This window comes from Mytilus trossulus, chromosome 9 (genome assembly GCF_036588685.1).
Source record: "Mytilus trossulus isolate FHL-02 chromosome 9, PNRI_Mtr1.1.1.hap1, whole genome shotgun sequence".
NCBI lineage: Eukaryota > Metazoa > Mollusca > Bivalvia > Mytilida > Mytilidae > Mytilus > Mytilus trossulus.
In genome coordinates, this window is record NC_086381.1 from 3,114,386 (window position 1) to 3,136,666 (window position 22,281).

The window sequence follows — 22,281 nt, forward strand, 5'->3', positions numbered from 1 at the left end:
GTCATCTAACCACAGCTCAAGGAAACTCTTGCTATATCGTGTCAAACAGCTTTCTGAGCTTTTTATATTTTAATCTTAGTGTACCAATTGGTAACAACCATTTCCATTTCAAAATTTTGATTGGCTGAATTTCAAGTATAGAAAAACAAATGATTTGGGGTATTCATTCATGACACAAAATAAAAACATGCACATCAATAAACACATCAAAAGCCAAGGAAAAGCAGTTTTATTGCTGTTCTTCATCTCAAAGTCAAAGTGAGACCTTCATCACTGAGCAAAAGAACTTTCACCTCTTTTCAAGATGGCTGAACCAATTGAAATCAAACTGACAGATATATTCATGTGAGGGCCTTTTAAAAGTGTTGTTACATTAAATTTGATATGAAATACAAAATGGCCACCATAGCTAGTAAATATGAGTTAACAGATAAAAAAGACAATAACAGTGATTCTGATACAAACACAGAGTGAAATGTAATAAGTTAACTTTATTTAGTATATCTAATCCTTACAAAGTTTAAGGTTGGTATGAGAACAAGTATTTATCAGTCAATTGAGAATTATTTAATTTTATTTCAGATTTCACTTGATGTAATAATATCTATTATGAGCATACTTTAAGAATGCCTGAAACCAGATGATTCTCAATTAGTTGGGGAAACGTACAAGAGTACATGTGCTCATTGTGCATCTGTTGACCGATTGGATGATTTGTAGATCCTCATTTAAGCCCCAATTGATATTTAAATATAGTGTTTTCAAGTGTGTATGTGGAACAGAAAATGAAATTGAAAAAAAAATATTGATTGAAAATGTCAATATTAATATGGCAAAATAATGATAGAAAAAAGAAGATGGGGTATGATTGCCAATAAGATAACTCTTCAGAAGAGACCAAATGACACAGATATTAACAGCTTTAGGTCACCTTATGGCATTCAACAATGAGAAAAGCCCAGACCCATAGGCAGCTTTTAAGCCCCGAAATCACAAACTTAGAACAACTCAAACGAGAAAACCAACGGCAGTTTTCCAAATTTACTAATACATGTTATAAGCATTGTGGAATTTAGATTTAAGTTGAAACATAGGATTTAAAATACTCAAAAAATTATTAAATCATTGTACCAAAGACATATATAATGAAAAACATTCATCATTTGTCTCTGATTGCAGGAATATATATGGTGAATGTATGCAATATCAAAATTCATTTTAACGTGTATTCCAAGAAATAAAAACGGTACAATATGTGTCATATTGAATTCAAAGTTGTTATAGATTTTCAATAGTATGTAATTTAATATCTTAACTGCCAGCCGTTATTTATATATATAAATAATCATATGTAAAGGAGAAGTATTGTACATGGTGTTTTGGAGAATCTTACAAGCAAGGTACAGTAATTTGTTTTATTAGTTCTATCTATATATGTTTCGTTCTGAGCAAATGACTTATCTTGGGATTGTGTCGATTCTTTCATGTATACACTCTATAATATATACTTAACACAATTCACAAATCAAAATTTAGGATTATTCATAAAAAACTAATCTTTCAATTGATTCAGTTGAATTCAAGGTGAAAATCTTTGATGGAAAAATGTAAGGCTCCATGTTGAATGTGATACTTTGACCGATAATGATTTACTGTTTGCTGATTGTGACTAGGATGGAGAGTTGTCTCATTGGCACTCATACCACATCTTCTTACTGGGTATATCTAAATAATAGATAAAAATTGTCACTTCAGGAGTCCATCCATTAGTTTCAGTTGAGCTGGCATTTGTTTCCAGAATATATTGTACAATTGCTGATCATTTTGTTGTTTAGTTTCAGTCTATATCTCATATCATGTATATTTCTAATCTGATAAAACTAGAAACTTTCAACTGTCTGAGATTCATATGTCATCTGATTTAGACCCAACTTAGGGCCGTGAGATTTATGTTAAGATGGTTTAGTATTCTTATAATCTAAATTGTTATATACTGTGGATTCATTATTATTCGTTGAATACCAATTTTCGTGGCTTTCGTGGGTACAGGTGAACCACGAAATTATATGTTCATCGAATAACGAAATTTCTATAGGCTTATATGCAGACTTTGTCAAAACCACGAAATTGAATATCCACGAACATGCAAATAGTCCGTCATCCACGAAAATTGGTACCCACAAAAATAAATGAATCCACAGTACTTGTCAAAGTCTTTGTTATTTGATTTTTATGGAAGGTTTTCTCTTAGGCACTAAAACCACATCTCATTAGTTTTATACAAAGGGGTTTCCAAGCATGTCTTATGATAATTGATATTAACAGTTTTGTATCCTCGTTTTCAAAATTCCAATAGGGAACATACTTTATATAATTGTATCAATAAACCAATTTTATATCATTTTTGTGTCATTGACAACTATTCAATATATAAAGACATTAAAATATTATTGTTTTCGCTGCATGATGTTTTTTTATATTGCTTTCAATCTTATTTTTTTTTAATTAATACAAGCAAAGCATAATGATAATTGATTCAGATTGCATTTTGATTTATCATACACATGGTTTAGTTTATAATGTTACTCAATATATCCCATCCAAATAAATATATTACAGAATGAATATCCACTGGTTTTGTTCCTTCGTCCCGATATTGGCATTGATTGGTGTACTTGCTGCTGAGAACAAATGTTCAGAAGCAGATTATGATCTTGTGAAATATATAAAATGGCAGATGGAGATTTCTAAAGGTGGATGCAACAGTCCTACACCACAAAAATGTCATTGTAAAACAAAAGGTATGGTCATCCTGATTTGATGTGGATGTTTAAGTCTTGTTTCTTCAGCACATAATTTATGGGCACTTGTAAACTTTTTTGAGAAATAAACCCTTGATGTTCTTTCCTCAAAAACATATTTATCTAACAAAGGGGAGGTCTAAGAATTATCAATATTATTGACTTATTAAAAATTTGATAATGTATAGATAAATTTTTAATTGGAATTTCCATTGAGATTTTGTGAGCACTGAAGGGTCAAGATTGCATTCATTTTCTGGTGGAAAAAAAAAAATATATACACAGCAATGTATTAAAAGACATTACATAATTGTAGTTTTTTGGACTACAATTATTTTTAAAGGAAGATAACTCCAATTTAAAATTCACTTTATTAATATAGGTGCATGCTCATGCACAATTCATATAATTTTCTTGACTTTTTTTAATACTGTTATTATATCATAAAGTGTTTGTTTTCCAGAGAGAAGAATTATAGCTTTCCAAATTATGTTGGGTAACAAAAAAGAAAACCTTCCAAAGCATGCTGTGGTAAAGTTTGACAAAGTGATTACTAACATAGGTGGCGCTTATAGCCCTTCTACTGGTATATTTACATGCCCAGAAGATGGCGCCTATAGTTTTGCCTGGACAACCATGACAGGTGCAGGAAGTCGGTTCAATTCTGAATTAATGGTTGATGGCACAGTAATAGCCTACAACTATAATGTTGCCGGAAGCAGTAACAGATCTTCATCTCAAACAGCTGTCGCGGAGTTGAAAAAAGGCAATAAGGCATGGATACGTACATACCATAATCATGGGTACTTTGTAGATAACGCCTGGTCATCGTTTTCAGGATTTAAAATTTGAGAAATAATTAATGAAATACTCAAATAAGTTTATGATACAAAAAATTTGTAAGGGTTCCACGGACCCCAGTGTCTCGCCTACTTTTGCTGTAAATTGCAGGCTCAACAACAATGAGGAAAAATATCAATAAAAATATTCCTCTTGATACTATCTTATGATTGTAAGAACCTTCTGTCCAAGTTTGGTAAATATCTAGGATAGTTAATGAATTGAAAACTTTAACTGCAGACTGTATGTTATGTTAACTGGAAGAAAATATAAGTCCATTTAAAATAAAATACAGAAAAAATGGAGTTATCTTTTTACAAAATTTACTTCTGGATACTATCTTATGAACATAAATAAGCTTCTGTCCAAGTTTGGTACAAACCCAGGATAGTTTAAGAAAGTAATTAAAATTTTTAAAACTTTAACCACAGAGTGAATATAATGTTTCCCCGCAGAAAAACTAAGTCCATTTAAAAGTAAAATACGGAAAAAATGAATTATTTTTTTACAAAATTTACTTCTGGATACTATCTTATGATCATAAACAAGCTTCTGTCCAAGTTTGGTACAAACCCAGGATAGTTTAAGAAAGTTATTAAAATTCTAAAAACTTTAACCACAGAGTGAATGTTATGTTTCCCCGCAGAAAAAACTAAGTCCATTTATAAGTAAAATACGGAAAAAATGGAATTTTATTTTTACAAAATTTACTTCTGGATACTATCTTGTGATCATTAACAAGCTTCTGTCCAAGTTTGGTAGAAATCCAGTATAGTTTAAGAAAGTTATTAAAATTTAAAAAACTTTAACCACAGAGTGAATATTTGTGGACGCCGCCGCCGCCGCCGATGACGGAAAGTAGCATCGCTTAGTCTCGCTTTTTTCGACTAAAGTCGAAGGCTCGACAATAAAAATGCTTACTTTATAGTATTTGTTTTGGTTATTGTTTGACTGTCCTTTGGTGACCAATATAGCTGCTTACACCCACTACTGTAGATATCTGGTGGATCCGTGTCTCATTGGCAATTATACCTCATTTAAAATGAGTGTCATACAAATGAGATGTTTAAATAGCTATAAAACTAGGTTTAATCCACTATTTTCTACATTAGGAATGCTTGGAATATGACAGTTGTCCATTCATTTTATGTGTTTGATTTTTTTATTTTACCATTTGATTAGGGTCTTTCTATTTTTAATTTTCCTTGGAGTTCAGTATTTTTGTGGTTTTACTCCATACATATTCTTATTCACTTACAATATATATACAAAAAACAAAAAAAGATAATCAAATCATTTATTTTTTGGCTTAACAGTATAAATAAAACAGTGGTATAGTTTACAACCATTTTACATTTATAATTTGATACATTGTTGGAACAAATCTGATCAGGACTTCTACACTAATGTACCATCATACTAAAGATATTATGCCATACTGATGAGTATAGTTATCATTACAAGAGGGGATGAAAGGGGATGTATCTGCACTAAGAGAGTGAAATAAATTTGCCATTTCACAATGAATGAACAATAAAAAAATTCTTGCACATTGATCTTTTTACCGATTTCAGGAAACACAGTGAATAACAAACCTTTTTCACGGAAGCATGTGTAATAAAAATGGCAAAACACATTGCACCAAAATAACCCTTTAACACCCTCTTACAAAGAATATAAGTTCATAGTTTGAGTAAACTGAGGGCTTGCTACAATATCTAGAAACTTTTTAGGTGATTCTGTGGCAATTTAAGAAAGAACATTCATACTCATCATAAGGTCATACAACTAATTAATTTTATTGCACTTTAGATTTTTCTATCCTATTTATCTACAGTTGCCATTGTGGATATAAATCTATGTATTATATACTACACTACATTACATCTGTCAGGTGCTTATTACTACATACTTTGTCTTGACAATTCTACATGATTTTTATATAAATAATAATATTAACAAAGTGAGTTACTTCCCTTAATAGAGAAATAACTATCTGTTTATTAGAGAAATAAAGACACTGAACGAGTTTAGTATATAATTTCAACAGTAAAGTTGAAAAAAATGTGAAGATGCCTGTATTTTTATATTATATTTTAGTGTATCTACTTGAAGGTTCCTTGGTCGTATGGTCCAAAAAAAACAAGGACCTTTGCTGAAATAGTTTATCCAGTCAAATAGCACTCTTATCAGCATGTGCCATATTGTGGTTGGATGATAAAAAATATCTAAACAGAGCAGAAAAAAATAAAAAGCTGAAAAGACATTTAAGACTAACAATAGATGGAAAAAAGTATACAAAACAAATCTGATTTTTTTTCTCTTAAACAAGAAACCGTTGGTCACTTACAATAAATATTTTACATTAATTTTATGACCAACACATACCTGCTTACCCTCCCCAGTAAGGCAGGATAATCAAATGCTGGCACTGACCCTCCAATTTAGACATGCATTTATTAACGAACAAAAATGTATCAAACATTTACCCCCGTATAACCTACCCTTATCAACAAACATTTCCGCAGGAACTTATTTTTGTGGATTAGGAAAACATTCTACTTTTGTTGATATTAGATTTTGTGGTTTTACAAAAGTCTGCATACAAACCTATAAAATAATTAGTTCTTGGTAGAATAGTTGAATTAGTGTTTCATTTGTACCACTGACAAAATCCATGAAAATTGGTATGCCACCATTATTGATGCCACATTAACTGATTCCTTTAACATAATATGTTCAATGTTATGTAGATAAGGAAAACTTCTGTTAATATGGAAATATTATCTAAAGCCATGGTAATAAAAAGTGTGGCTAATTTTACATATTTCTGAGGATATTTGCCACAAAAAGGTCAGCATGAGAGGGTCAGTGCAGGTATCTTCCAACCAGTAGAAACATCCAGCAAGCTAACAGGTTAAATTGATCTAACTAATTTAAATTCTAATGATATAAAAGAATAAAAAGAAGTTCTGATATAAAGAAGAAATGTGTTTGTATAAGAATTTAAACAGTAAATCCTAAATGATTAATTCTATGCTATCTTCTAGTCCTCTCCATATCTTCTATAACAGTTATTAGTCTCTGTCTGGCTTTCTTGTTTAAATGGTCTACAGAGTTAATTAGAGCTATCAGCTGTTTAGGAGAATACTCCTGGAAATAGATAAACAAATCATATCATTATCAGATAATTTATTGCCATTTTTTTTTAGATTGTCTTAAACTATCCATTAAGTTTCGTATAAATATCTTGAAAAATTGCAATATTGTCACCAACAAATAGAATAACTTATTAGTATATGTATATGTACACGACAGGTGCCAGATGTGGAGTGGGATCTGCTTACCCTTCCAGAGCACCTGAAATCCCCCTCAGATTCTAGTGGGGTTCGTGTTGCTCAGTTTTTAGTTTCTATCTTGTGTTAGGTGTTCTATTGTTTGTCTGTTTTTTTTTAAGTCGTTGAGGATATGTGATACAAAGAATTGAACAGAATTTTAGATAGTTTGTCTTTATATAACCTTATAAAATCAAAGAGCTGATAGCTCTGAAGTGGAAGAAGGTGAATAAAAAGTAACTTGAATTACCATAAAAGCAGGCCCACTTACCCAGGCTGCTTTGTTCCATTATTGTTAAAATGTATTTTTTTCTTCAAACAAGAAAAGGTCATAAGTACATGGATTTCCCATCCGTACAATCATTTTCTATGTTCAGTTGACTATGAAAATTAGGTAAAATCTTTAATTTGGCAGTAAAATTAAGAAGATCATATCAAGAGGAACACATGTGTACTAAGTTTCAAGTTGATTGGATTTCAACTTCATCAAAAACTACCTCGACCATAAACTTTATAACCAGAAGCAGGACGGACGGACAGACTAGAAAACATATTGCCCATAAATGGAGCATAAAAATAGTAAGACTTGTTACATACCCGCCAACTTTTGAAAGTTCCCATATGGGTTTTTAAAGGTTACCATTTTTAGCGACGTATTTTGCAAGATCTGGATTGTCTAGAAAAAGTGTCATATTTGTATGATGAACTTACATGCCTTTTCCTTAAGTCTGTTTGCATGATTCTACTTATATATTAAATCCGTAGAAAAAATATACATGAAGCTAGGAGACCAGGGATTATTTTCCAGATTAAGAATATTAGATGCTTGGTGAAATTTCCAATTTTGAATAATGCACAAAGATGGACCTTTAACAGGTTGGGAACAACACTCCAAATGAGGGTAACCTAACTGGAAGATCATCACAACCCACTGTAAAAAATGAGCACAAAAAAAGTCATTTATATTCATATTATTTGATGAAACTTTTCCCCAAGAACTATGCATCTATTAAGTACTGAATGGTCAAAACATCATGTTTTTTATCGACATAAATTTTGTCGTAAATGTGTCCAAATGATGTAGAAATTGTGTTTTTTCTTTAAATTTCCATCAAGTTGTAATGTTTATAGTTCCCTTATTGACTCTCTATTTGAATAAAATAAAATAATAAGAAGAATCTGTTTCTTGTTTTGTTTTGTTTTTGACAAATGACTGTTCACTGCTTGCAAATAAATCATTATATTTATATATCTGTATATATTTTTGTTTATGTCTCCATCTCCTTATCATTTGTAAATGTTTAGACAAATAAGTAAGAAATAAGCTCCACATGTATATTTGCAACATCGTAAATTAATTAAAAAAATAACACACTAACACTAGTACTGCATGGATTTTAAGCATTATGAAAGTCATATTTGTAGAAAGCTTAAAAAGACTTAAAAACAATGTAAAATACATGTATCTTGCTATTTCTTAGCTTACACAATAAAATCTAATATATACTATCATTTACAAATATAAATTTCAAGATTTTACTAGGAATTAATCTATAAATCTGACTACTAGACCTTTTATTAGTCTAGTTGTACATATTGTATGTTAACTCCCAATCATTAAGAAACAAATTTATCATATAAACTTCAATGTAAAAGAAACAAATTTGTCATATAAACTTCAATGTAATCCTTGAAAGGAGGTCTAGATTGCTAAAATAATTTATAAATTTTAATTTTTTTATTTGTCCAAAATCATTTAAATTCATTTAATCAACATCATTTTATGATTATTTGATTAAAATATTAATCATTTATAGTCTTTTTACAATTTACACTTTTAAAAGCAAAATAACTGAAAACAGGCTAAAACAAAGGGAAGTAACAAAAAAGTATTTCAATATTCCCAATACACATCGTTTTGATTAACACAACGGCAGTTAGCCGGAGGTAAACATCGTTGATTACCAGTATGTTTGACACCCAAGCTGTCAAGTGAAGCCATATAATTATACATCTTCTTTGATGTTCAGGTAAAATTTAACACAGGTGTCAATTACACCCGTACAGTAGTAAGAAATGATCAAATATGGCGTCTGAAAATTTTCATTCATGAAATATTTCATACACGGGAGTTTTTTCTCCTAAACGGGAGGACGGGAGGAGACCCCTGAAAACGGGATGTATGTTACGAAGGGCATCTAATTCATATGACAAAGGAAAACCATGAATAAAGACAACACTTTATATATCCTTTTTATTTATATAAAAACAAAATCTTCTTGTCTGCAGGATTGCAAATTCGTAACTTCAAGGGCGAACTTGTAAACAGGGCGAGTTGTCCCAATACCAAATTCACGCATGCGTAATACAAATATCTACAGTTAAAACATCCTGTTACAAGTAAACAAATAACGTTCATGTGGATGAGATGAAATCTAATAATTTACATAAATAAAAGATTCATATTTACGATAGTGATTGTTTTACAATCATGATTTACAAATTAAATGATTCAGATGCCTAATCATGTGTAAAAATCTGTGTAAGGAATCTAAGTTGTTTTGAAATTGTAATACACGAAATGAATGCGGAATACAGAGGCCAAGGGTCGGCCCCTTAAGTCTTCAGAAGACTTGACGTCTTCTTCCACTAAAAAGGGGGGGGGGGGTAGTAACTTTTCCTTGTGATCTTAAACCAAGGACTTCATATAGACTATCAGAACTAAAGTATACCCCACTGTAATCTTTTTACAGAATACAAACCTTGTGATCTAATAACCAGGAATCAAACTGACTCTCAGGAAGATAGTATGCCTTAATATAACCTTCTACAAACTCCTTCTCTGGTATTGGTCTGTAATTATAAATAAAACATGGATTATGAAAAAAAGTATCTTCATTAACAAGCAGATTTTGTTCCTTTTGAAATTTGACTTTGACCTTTGAATGACTAGGAAGGCAAGGCAAATAAAAAGGTTATTGACATCTAGCCACATATATCATTTGTGCATATATAGTTTCCTTAAAAAAAATATTTCATACAATCTTGATTAAAAATATGAAATAATACTGGCAAAATAATCACTGTCTTTTCTTAAACATTTTGTAATTTTCTTTTATATATTTTCTCTAGCTTATTGAATTATAGCTTTAGATAATGAAAAAACATTTACAGACAATTTTCTCTTGATCTTGAAATTCAGTTTGTCTTTGACAACCTAAAGAGCTACAAACCTTAAATCTATCATTTTCTCTAAATTTGACAATAATTGTTGAAAATCTAACTGCATGAATGCTCTCCCTTCGTTACTACATTTCTTGGCATTAGAGTATCTGTAAACAACATTTATATATATTTATTAGTAACCTTGGAGATAGAAATATTAATTTTTAGCCATAACAACAATAATCACAGACTTGCTTGTAAAAAAGTTCAATTTGAGATATTCATACATTTTGTATAACTAAAAGAGCATATAAGAGTCACATCTAACTCAATCTAGTGCTAGATGCCTTCTTAAACTTGCAGTGAGGTGAGAGCTTTTAGCTTGTGTGAAAGACCTCACTGTGTCTCGAGATTAAGAATAGTAATAGAAGTGCTGTTTGGTTGCTTTTTGTTTATGTGGGTGAAAATAACAAAAAAATACAGCCAATTCTCATATTTAGGGGAGATAATCCTATAAGTCTGACTTCTATTGCATTATGTTTACCTTTAAATCTTTACATGATTCTTAATACTAACCCTTCAACAAGTATTCTATTAGTTAATCTGACACAATGTTCCCATACACTTGTATAAACAACTCTAGGAATAGGTAATCTTCTACTTATATCACTTAGTTTTCTGTTTAAATTCTCAAATTTCTGGAAAAAAATATTAATTTCAATCTTTATCAACATATCAAAAAGAAAAAATGCAAATGGTAGAATTAATATTAAATCAGCTTGACACTTTAAATATTAATGTCAATTTGTTGAAGTTAAAATGAAATTATAGATTATAGATTATCAATGGTTTTTCAAAGGAGAAGGTGTTTCTCAATCTCATCCAAGGGGGATAACACTGATATGAAAAGCATCTGAAAACTTTCCTTACATCTGTTTATTAACATATGTTTAGATGTCATATGGTCTTCTTGACTGAGAAAAACCCATATCAAGGGATGTTTAGATGCCATATGGTCTTCTTGACTGAGAAAAACCCATATCAAGGGATGTTTAGATGTCATATGGTCTTCTTGACTGAGAAAAACCCATATCAAGGGATGTTTAGATGTCATATGGTCTTCTTGACTGAGAAAAACCCATATCAAGGGATGTTTAGATGCCATATGGTCTTCTTGACTGAGAAAAACCCATATCAAGGGATGTTTAGATGCCATATGGTCTTCTTGACTGAGAAAAACCCATATCAAGGGATGTTTAGATGCCATATGGTCTTCTTGACTGAGAAAACCCCATATCAAGGGATGTTTAGATGTCATATGGTCTTCTTGACTGAGAAAAACCCATATCAAGGGATGTTTAGATGTCATATGGTCTTCTTGACTGAGAAAAACCCATATCAAGGGATGTTTAGATGTCATATGGTCTTCTTGACTGAGAAAAACCCATATCAAGGGATGTTTAGATGCCATATGGTCTTCTTGACTGAGAAAAACCCATATCAAGGGATGTTTAGATGCCATATGGTCTTCTTGACTGAGAAAAACCCATATCAAGGGATGTTTAGATGCCATATGGTCTTCTTGACTGAGAAAACCCCATATCAAGGGATGTTTAGATGCCATATGGTCTTCTTGACTGAGAAAACCCCATATCAAGGGATGTTTAGATGCCATATGGTCTTCTTGACTGAGAAAACCCCATATCAAGGGATGTTTAGATGCCATATGGTCTTCTTGACTGAGAAAACCCCATATCAAGGGATGTTTAGATGTCATATGGTCTTCTTGACTGAGAAAAACCCATATCAAGGGATGTTTAGATGTCATATGGTCTTCTTGACTGAGAAAAACCCATATCAAGGGATGTTTAGATGCCATATGGTCTTCTTGACTGAGAAAACCCCATATCAAGGGATGTTTAGATGCCATATGGTCTTCTTGACTGAGAAAACCCCATATCAAGGGATGTTTAGATGCCATATGGTCTTCTTGACTGAGAAAACCCCATATCAAGGGATGTTTAGATGCCATATGGTCTTCTTGACTGAGAAAACCCCATATCAAGGGATGTTTAGATGCCATATGGTCTTCTTGACTGAGAAAACCCCATATCAAGGGATGTTTAGATGCCATATGGTCTTCTTGACTGAGAAAAACCCATATCAAGGGATGTTTAGATGTCATATGGTCTTCTTGACTGAGAAAAACCCATATCAAGGGATGTTTAGATGTCATATGGTCTTCTTGACTGAGAAAAACCCATATCAAGGGATGTTTAGATGTCATATGGTCTTCTTGACTGAGAAAAACCCATATCAAGGGATGTTTAGATGTCATATGGTCTTCTTGACTGAGAAAAACCCATATCAAGGGATGTTTAGATGTCATATGGTCTTCTTGACTGAGAAAAACCCATATCAAGGGATGTTTAGATGTCATATGGTCTTCTTGACTGAGAAAAACCCATATCAAGGGATGTTTAGATGTCATATGGTCTTCTTGACTGAGAAAAACCCATATCAAGGGATGTTTAGATGCCATATGGTCTTCTTGACTGAGAAAAACCCATATCAAGGGATGTTTAGATGCCATATGGTCTTCTTGACTGAGAAAAACCCATATCAAGGGATGTTTAGATGCCATATGGTCTTCTTGACTGAGAAAAACCCATATCAAGGGATGTTTAGATGCCATATGGTCTTCTTGACTGAGAAAAACCCATATCAAGGGATGTTTAGATGCCATATGGTCTTCTTGACTGAGAAAAACCCATATCAAGGGATGTTTAGATGCCATATGGTCTTCTTGACTGAGAAAAACCCATATCAAGGGATGTTTAGATGCCATATGGTCTTCTTGACTGAGAAAAACCCATATCAAGGGATGTTTAGATGCCATATGGTCTTCTTGACTGAGAAAAACCCATATCAAGGGATGTTTAGATGCCATATGGTCTTCTTGACTGAGAAAAACCCATATCAAGGGATGTTTAGATGCCATATGGTCTTCTTGACTGAGAAAAACCCATATCAAGGGATGTTTAGATGCCATATGGTCTTCTTGACTGAGAAAAACCCATATCAAGGGATGTTTAGATGCCATATGGTCTTCTTGACTGAGAAAAACCCATATCAAGGGATGTTTAGATGCCATATGGTCTTCTTGACTGAGAAAAACCCATATCAAGGGATGTTTAGATGCCATATGGTCTTCTTGACTGAGAAAAACCCATATCAAGGGATGTTTAGATGCCATATGGTCTTCTTGACTGAGAAAAACCCATATCAAGGGATGTTTAGATGCCATATGGTCTTCTTGACTGAGAAAAACCCATATCAAGGGATGTTTAGATGCCATATGGTCTTCTTGACTGAGAAAAACCCATATCAAGGGATGTTTAGATGCCATATGGTCTTCTTGACTGAGAAAAACCCATATCAAGGGATGTTTAGATGCCATATGGTCTTCTTGACTGAGAAAAACCCATATCAAGGGATGTTTAGATGTCATATGGTCTTCTTGACTGAGAAAAACCCATATCAAGGGATGTTTAGATGTCATATGGTCTTCTTGACTGAGAAAAACCCATATCAAGGGATGTTTAGATGTCATATGGTCTTCTTGACTGAGAAAAACCCATATCAAGGGATGTTTAGATGTCATATGGTCTTCTTGACTGAGAAAAACCCATATCAAGGGATGTTTAGATGTCATATGGTCTTCTTGACTGAGAAAAACCCATATCAAGGGATGTTTAGATGTCATATGGTCTTCTTGACTGAGAAAAACCCATATCAAGGGATGTTTAGATGTCATATGGTCTTCTTGACTGAGAAAAACCCATATCAAGGGATGTTTAGATGTCATATGGTCTTCTTGACTGAGAAAAACCCATATCAAGGGATGTTTAGATGCCATATGGTCTTCTTGACTGAGAAAAACCCATATCAAGGGATGTTTAGATGCCATATGGTCTTCTTGACTGAGAAAAACCCATATCAAGGGATGTTTAGATGCCATATGGTCTTCTTGACTGAGAAAAACCCATATCAAGGGATGTTTAGATGCCATATGGTCTTCTTGACTGAGAAAAACCCATATCAAGGGATGTTTAGATGCCATATGGTCTTCTTGACTGAGAAAAACCCATATCAAGGGATGTTTAGATGTCATATGGTCTTCTTGACTGAGAAAAACCCATATCAAGGGATGTTTAGATGTCATATGGTCTTCTTGACTGAGAAAAACCCATATCAAGGGATGTTTAGATGCCATATGGTCTTCTTGACTGAGAAAAACCCATATCAAGGGATGTTTAGATGCCATATGGTCTTCTTGACTGAGAAAAACCCATATCAAGGGATGTTTAGATGCCATATGGTCTTCTTGACTGAGAAAAACCCATATCAAGGGATGTTTAGATGCCATATGGTCTTCTTGACTGAGAAAAACCCATATCAAGGGATGTTTAGATGTCATATGGTCTTCTTGACTGAGAAAAACCCATATCAAGGGATGTTTAGATGTCATATGGTCTTCTTGACTGAGAAAACCCCATATCAAGGGATGTTTAGATGCCATATGGTCTTCTTGACTGAGAAAACCCCATATCAAGGGATGTTTAGATGCCATATGGTCTTCTTGACTGAGAAAACCCCATATCAAGGGATGTTTAGATGCCATATGGTCTTCTTGACTGAGAAAACCCCATATCAAGGGATGTTTAGATGCCATATGGTCTTCTTGACTGAGAAAACCCCATATCAAGGGATGTTTAGATGCCATATGGTCTTCTTGACTGAGAAAACCCCATATCAAGGGATGTTTAGATGCCATATGGTCTTCTTGACTGAGAAAACCCCATATCAAGGGATGTTTAGATGCCATATGGTCTTCTTGACTGAGAAAACCCCATATCAAGGGATGTTTAGATGCCATATGGTCTTCTTGACTGAGAAAACCCCATATCAAGGGATGTTTAGATGCCATATGGTCTTCTTGACTGAGAAAACCCCATATCAAGGGATGTTTAGATGCCATATGGTCTTCTTGACTGAGAAAACCCCATATCAAGGGATGTTTAGATGCCATATGGTCTTCTTGACTGAGAAAACCCCATATCAAGGGATGTTTAGATGCCATATGGTCTTCTTGACTGAGAAAACCCCATATCAAGGGATGTTTAGATGCCATATGGTCTTCTTGACTGAGAAAACCCCATATCAAGGGATGTTTAGATGCCATATGGTCTTCTTGACTGAGAAAACCCCATATCAAGGGATGTTTAGATGCCATATGGTCTTCTTGACTGAGAAAAACCCATATCAAGGGATGTTTAGATGTCATATGGTCTTCTTGACTGAGAAAAACCCATATCAAGGGATGTTTAGATGTCATATGGTCTTCTTGACTGAGAAAAACCCATATCAAGGGATGTTTAGATGTCATATGGTCTTCTTGACTGAGAAAAACCCATATCAAGGGATGTTTAGATGCCATATGGTCTTCTTGACTGAGAAAACCCCATATCAAGGGATGTTTAGATGCCATATGGTCTTCTTGACTGAGAAAACCCCATATCAAGGGATGTTTAGATGTCAGACTGAGAAAAACCCATATCAAGGGATGACAAGTGATGAGAAAAGCTCACTTGACCTTTTAGGTCAGGTGAGCAAAAAATGTGAGATTAAGCCGGGTGGCGTAATAATCAGTTTTTTCCTGCAAAAATATACATATTTTGGGACCATGAAAATGTGTCAGTTAAAGTAGGACTTTGGAATACTCTGGAGTTGGATAATGTAGGTTACAATATACTTACTTTGAGTATATCATCAACGTAGGCGTTATGTTGTGACATGATATCTTTGATATCCCATCGTACATTGGCCATTAGGTTGATAACACCATTATAATCTATAGCATGGACGGACACGGCCCAGTACACAGGTTTTCGTAATTCAGAAGCTATTGATATTGTCTGAAATGTAAAGAAAATATATCTCAGGACACTGAAGTTTAATAATACAAAAATAAAAAGATCAGGCCTCACGGTCATAAAACTTTCGAGCAAGATTTTTGTGCTCCGAGCACTGAACAAAGTTTTATGCCTTCAAGGCCTGGTATAATTGCAAACAAGATAACTTCAGAGACAAAGCAACCTTAGGTCACTGTATGCACTTCAAAAATGAGCAAAACACACATTGTGTAGCAAGTTGTAAAAAAATCTGACATGGCAAATATCAAACAATTGAATAGGTTAAACTAATGACCTGAATAAAGCACAAAAGATGTCTACATAACTTCAATAGGATTAACTGGTCTATAACCATTACTGCAGAAGTACCCTCTATCCCGTACTATTCTCATGTGTATAAATGACATATTTACCTGACTATAAAACTGCTGTAGGAATGCTTTTTTATTAGTAGGAATCATAGTTTCAAAGTGAGGCTGTAACTGCTCAAACTGGTTGGCAAGAAAAACCCTGAAAATTACAAACAAATAGATGATCTTTTATGTCAAAAATCAGAAATATTGAAATGAACGTTAACTTTTCAAGTGTCATAAAACTAGCTTTCTTCAAAACTATCATAAAGTCAAGCTATACATTGTCTTTGATTTCTTCAGTAAAATATGTGCAAAGGAAACAAATGGGATCAGGAAGTATCTGAAAAAATAAACATAAATTTCTGTATCAATCTGCTAATTCTAAAATTAATGTGGCCTTTACCTTATGAGCTTTTGAAAAAAGGCTGTGGATATGCCTTTACAGAATAGAAGTTTTCATCCAGTTTGTTACTATAGAAAGTTATATAAAATATATACTTACAGAGATTCTGCTGCTACCACTCTCTCTGACAACCCAAACAATTTATCTGCTGCAGTGAGGTCAACCACAGGGGAAAGGTGTGGCTGAGGAACTCTGTCCTAAATACAGTTTAATTTCATTCATAATTTTAATACAATTTATTTCTATGACGTTTGTTTAAAAGTAAACTTTCATACTATGTATCTTAAATTTTACTGTGTTTAACAATATAAAGATTTTAAAAATTAAATCACAAAAATACTGAACTTAGAGGAAAATCTAATCGGAAAGTCCATAATCACATGGCAAAATCAAATAACAAACACATCAACACCGAATGGACAAGAACTGTCATATTCCTGACTTGGTACAGGCATTTTCAAATGTACTGTGGAATTCTTTGATTTCTCCGATACCAATTTGTCTATAGACAAGCCTGTGAAAAATTTGCAGTTTATTGAACATCTCAATTCCTAACCAATGAAATCCAAGAAAATTGGTATCTCATGATCATTAATGAATCCTAAGTATTGTAATGATATGTCATTTGTTACATTGATTGATAACATGATTAGACTTCTTCCTAAAGATATTTACAGTTGAATTGTCAGACTAGAAAAGTCTCCGTTTACTTGTTATATATCACCCTCAAAAAGCACTTTCCCCTGGACTTGAAGCATTTATCAATTTATAATCAAGAATTTCTTTTGTTATATCATAAGTAACCATAGGACTTCACCAAATTTACTTCAATGTCGTACTGCAAATATACTTTCTCTTCCAATACCTTAGTTTTATTCATAAAGCTTTACCTGATTCTCTTCACTATCAACAGGTGGCGCTCCAGGCGTTGCTTCCTCTGCTATCACGTTACTATGTATCCTCTGTAGGGTAAGGTGAAGCCGTTGATTTATGGCTCGTTCATTTCTCACAGAATCGTGAGAACCAAAGAAACTGTATACCTAAAAGTTTTCATCAAACAAATACATATGTGTTTATATCTAAACTTTTTAATGCAGCTGATTTCACAAAACACTTTTAGTTCAAAACATGTTATCTGATTTTAATCTTTATCCTTTTTGGTTAGATTTTCATGAATTACTGTTTTGTTATTCTCTATTGGTCATGTTCTTGTATGTTCTATGCATATCAATTAAGTTCTGAATATATAGAGAATATCATATGGCTTTTTCAATATCGCATCCATATCAACCCGAGACACCAAGAGCTCTGCTTGAGGGATTATATTGGTTGAGGGTTGATATGATTTGTGATATTGAAAAAGCCATATCATATACAATTTATCATATAGAGATTAATACAAGGCCTTTTCCATATCAGCCTGGGTATCATCCCGAGACCCCCATATCAGCCCGAGACGGAGTCGAGGCGCTGATATTGGTCGAGGGATGATACCCAGGCTGATATGGAAAAGGCCATGTATTAATCGCTTTATCATATATATACTTCCGACAATAGTTTTATGTAAGGCAAAAAAAACCAAATGCAACAACTAAAACAGTCAATTAAGTTATAAATCCAATATACTATAATTGTCAACCAACAGCATCACTACCTCCATATATATGTACATTGTATGGTAACATTTCCTACAGAGGCATTTTGAAACATTGAATATTTGGAAGAGTTTCATGATCATTATTACTCCATGTTTGTTGTACTATGAAATTATTCATAATTGCCAATGTCATTTGTTAGCTAGAACTAAACTATCCCCACAAAAGTTCCCGTAAATTTTGACGTTGTCATCAATATCTGACGTCACAATGGAAAAATAAACAACCGATACCGGTAACACCGGAAGTAACTTGCACGAGAAGCACTGTTATGGGTTTTTGCACGAGACGCCACTGATATGGGTTATCAGACCGGGCTGATATGGGTTATCAGCCTGGATGGGAAATTATGGCTTGTGTACTTCCGTTCGTTACACATATGCAAAAGCTATCATATTAATGCTAAGTATATGATAAATACATATACCTCAAGTAGATGTTTTTTATGTGACATGACGTCATACAGATTATAGGTTTGACAGTGACTGCAATCAATGACGTGACGTCATACAGATTAAAGGTGTGATAAAGCTTTTGTGACCGTGCTGATATGGATATCATCACTGGTGGCTGATACAGCACGCTTGTCAATGATTGTATTACACATACCATTTATCTGCATTTACTACTAAGTATATAATATATGACACTAACATATAAATCTCAAAGTACGTGAAAGAACTGCAGAGTAAATATTGCTTTTACTGGGTGGAACTCAGTCTTTAGTTTTCTATGTTGTGTTTTGTTAACAGATGTTTTGTGTGATTTTTTTTATTTTTAGAAAAGGTGTTGTCCGTTTATTTTCCTTTGATGAGTTTCAATGTTACTTTGGTATCTTTCGCCTATCTCTTAAATAAACATTGAATTACAATGGACTATTTTAAGGTAATATTTGGATTTTGAGTTTATATGGTATATAATATAGTTGAACTTGAACAATTTAAAAATTAAAAAAAGAAGACATTGTTTTTCTCATGATCCAGATATTACATTGAAAAAAGAATGAGTGAAACATAAAACAAAACACAAAAGACTTTAGTACTTACTGTATAAAGATAATAGTCAAAGAGTTGTGATATACAATATATAACATCAAAGGCTATAGGCTTTAATACTGTTATCATCTTCATATATTTACCTACAAAATAACAATACATAAGTAACCAGATGCTCCGCAGGGCGTAGCTTTATACGACCGCAGAGGTTGAACCCTGAACAGTTGGGGCAAGTATGGACACAACATTCAAGCTGGATTCCGCTCTAAATTTGGATTGTGATTAAATAGTTGACACAGCATAGGTTTCTGACACAGAATGAATGTATTCAAATAAACTTAAAATTTTTGTTTTCTCTTAGAGCAATTCACTATGCTGTTGAATATTAATCCTCTCAAAAAAATGTTTGAAGAAATTTTCTTTTTTATTTATGAAATTTCAAATGAGAAAAATTGAACCCAATTTTTTAATCACATCCCCCTCTCCCTTATTCCAAAACTAATTTCAATTAAAATATTCTAATGGAGTTTGCAACAATTACTACTCATTTAAATACATCATAAAATATTAAGATGTAAAAAAACTGCTTGTTATCACTGAATGGTAAAGATTATTTAAATTTATCAGTTGGTAGTAAAAAGTGAATATACATTGTATATTGTATATAACAAAGATCTAAGTTGATTCTGGACAAAGAAAGATAACTCCAATTAAAAAAAAATCTTGCAGATATTTCTTGCTTACTTTACTGGACAAAGAAAGATAACTCTTAATTAAAAAAAAATTTGCTATTTCACAATATTGTGAAATTAGATATTTCTTGCCATTGCACAATACTGTGCAATTGAAAAGACTTGCTATTGCACAATACTTAATATAATAATTTTAGATCCTGATTTGGACCAACTTGAAAACTGGGCCCATAATCAAAAATCTAAGTACATGTTTAGATTCAGCATATCAAAGAGGCCCAAGAATTTGATTTTTGTTAAAATCAAACTTAGTTTAATTTTGGACCCTTTGCACTTTAATTTAGACCAATTTTAAAACTGGACCAAAAATTAAGAATCTACATACACAGTTAGATTTGGCATATCAAAGAACCCCAATTATTCAATTTTTAATGAAATCAAACAATGTTTAATTTTGGACCTCGATTTGGGCCAACTTGAAAACTGGGCCAATAATCAAAAATCTAAGTACATTTTTAGATTCAGCATATCAAAGAACCCCAAGGTTTCAATTTTTGTTAAAATCAAACTAAGTTTAATTTTGGACCCTTTGGACCTTAATGTAGACCAATTTGAAAACGGGACCAAAAATTAAGAATCTACATACACAGTTAGATTCGGCATATTAAAGAACCCCAATTATTCAATTTTCATGAAATCAAACAAAGTTTAATTTTGGACCCTTTGGGCCCCTTTTTCCTTAACTGTTGGGACCCAAACTCCTAAAATCAATACCAACCTTCCTTTTATAGTCATAAACCTTGTGTTTAAATTTCATAGATTTCTATTTACTTATACTAACGCTATGGTGCGAAAACCAAGAAAAATGCTTATTTGGGTCCCTTTTTGGCCCCTAATTCCTAAACTGTTAGGACCAAAACTCCCAAAATCAATACCAACCTTCCTTTTGTGGTCATAAACATTGTGTTTAAATTTCATTGATTTCTATTTACTTTAACTAAAGTTATTGTACGAAAACCAAGACTAATGCTTATTTGGGCCCTTTTTTGGCCCCTAATTCCTAAACTGTTGACACCAAAACTCCCAAAATCAATCCCAAACTTGCTTTTGTGGTCATAAACCTTGTGTCAAAATTTCATAGATTTCTATTAACTTAAACTAAAGTTATAGTGCGAAAACCAAGAAAATGCTTATTTGGGCCCTTTTTGGCCCCTAATTCCTAAAATATTGGGACCAAAACTCCCAAAATCAATACCAGCCTTCCTTTTGTGGTCATAAACCTTGTGTTAAAATTTCATAGATTTCTATTCACTTTTACTAAAGTTAGAGTGCGAAAACTAAAAATATTCGGACGACGACGACGACGACGACGACGCCAACGTGATAGCAATATACGACGAAATTTTAAAAACATAATATCAAATTCCAAGGAAATTTTAAAAAGTTCATAAAAACTGACAAATTCAACCATAGTTAGACTACATAAAAAAAAGAATGAAAAGATAACAGGCTTTCAATGTATTTACCTATGAAAGAAAAATCCTTTTATAGTACTTAGCAACTCAAGGGGAAATGATGGTGGTTTTTTTCCATTGATGTCAGGAGTTTGTCCAAAAATAATTATACTCTACAGGTTGCATTTTGGAAATACAGCTGTTTCACAAGCCACGCCTCTTTTGGTGAGATATATTTTCATAGATATTTTGTTTTCTTTACCTACTGGTTCCCAGATATAATGTTTAATCTCATAGAGTCATAACTTAGGAATGTTTCCAGTAAGTAAACTCATACATACCAGTCAAATAGAAATCTGTAGAACATCTATAGTGAAGGGAGTGGTATTACAGAATTCTAGAATAAGTTTAAACTCTTAGAAATTCTGAGCATATAACTGTTGAAAATATGCCGCACAGCCCTATATTTTGACCTTTGAAAAAAATAGAAGTGCATATCAGCTTTCCTTTCTAGGATATAATTTGTTACAAAACGTCATAGTAAAAGTTGCACAGTTTTAGTTGGAAAGGGAGTTCCTATAGGAAATTGCATTGTCTATATTTACAGATAAGC

At 32.9% G+C, this 22,281-nt stretch overlaps 2 protein-coding genes across 4 annotated transcripts in view; one reads left to right on the plus strand and one right to left on the minus strand.

Moving 5' to 3' along the window:
- Positions 1–2,620: 2,620 nt before the first annotated feature.
- Positions 2,621–3,653, plus strand: LOC134683566 (complement C1q tumor necrosis factor-related protein 2-like). The gene is made up of 2 exons (XM_063542877.1): positions 2,621–2,801; positions 3,265–3,653. The coding sequence occupies exons 1-2, from the start codon at positions 2,621–2,623 to the stop codon at positions 3,651–3,653; spliced, it is 570 nt and encodes a 189-aa protein (XP_063398947.1).
- A 1,710-nt stretch (positions 3,654–5,363) lies between these two features.
- The window catches only part of LOC134684975 (syndetin-like), a 32,056-nt gene continuing 15,138 nt past the window's right edge, over positions 5,364–22,281 (minus strand). For all 3 annotated transcript variants that reach the window (XM_063544301.1, XM_063544300.1, XM_063544299.1), the window contains 9 exons: positions 19,574–19,665; positions 17,763–17,912; positions 16,972–17,069; positions 16,530–16,626; positions 15,961–16,119; positions 10,718–10,839; positions 10,210–10,308; positions 9,739–9,829; positions 5,364–6,794 (listed from right to left, as the gene is read on the minus strand). In XM_063544301.1, coding sequence (XP_063400371.1) covers positions 6,681–6,794; positions 9,739–9,829; positions 10,210–10,308; positions 10,718–10,839; positions 15,961–16,119; positions 16,530–16,626; positions 16,972–17,069; positions 17,763–17,912; positions 19,574–19,665 — 1,022 coding nt within the window. In that variant the 3' untranslated portion in view covers positions 5,364–6,680. The remainder of the gene's footprint in view (positions 6,795–9,738; positions 9,830–10,209; positions 10,309–10,717; positions 10,840–15,960; positions 16,120–16,529; positions 16,627–16,971; positions 17,070–17,762; positions 17,913–19,573; positions 19,666–22,281) is intronic.

What these genes read in the sequence shown, in the direction of transcription:
- LOC134683566 (XM_063542877.1), top strand. Translation starts at nt 2,621, where the DNA reads ATGAATATCCACTGGTTTTGTTCCTTCGTCCCGATATTGGCATTGATT. An exon ending in ATGTCATTGTAAAACAAAAG is followed by an intron (nt 2,802 to 3,264) that starts GTATGGTCATCC and finishes TTTGTTTTCCAG; the next exon opens with AGAGAAGAATTATAGCTTTC.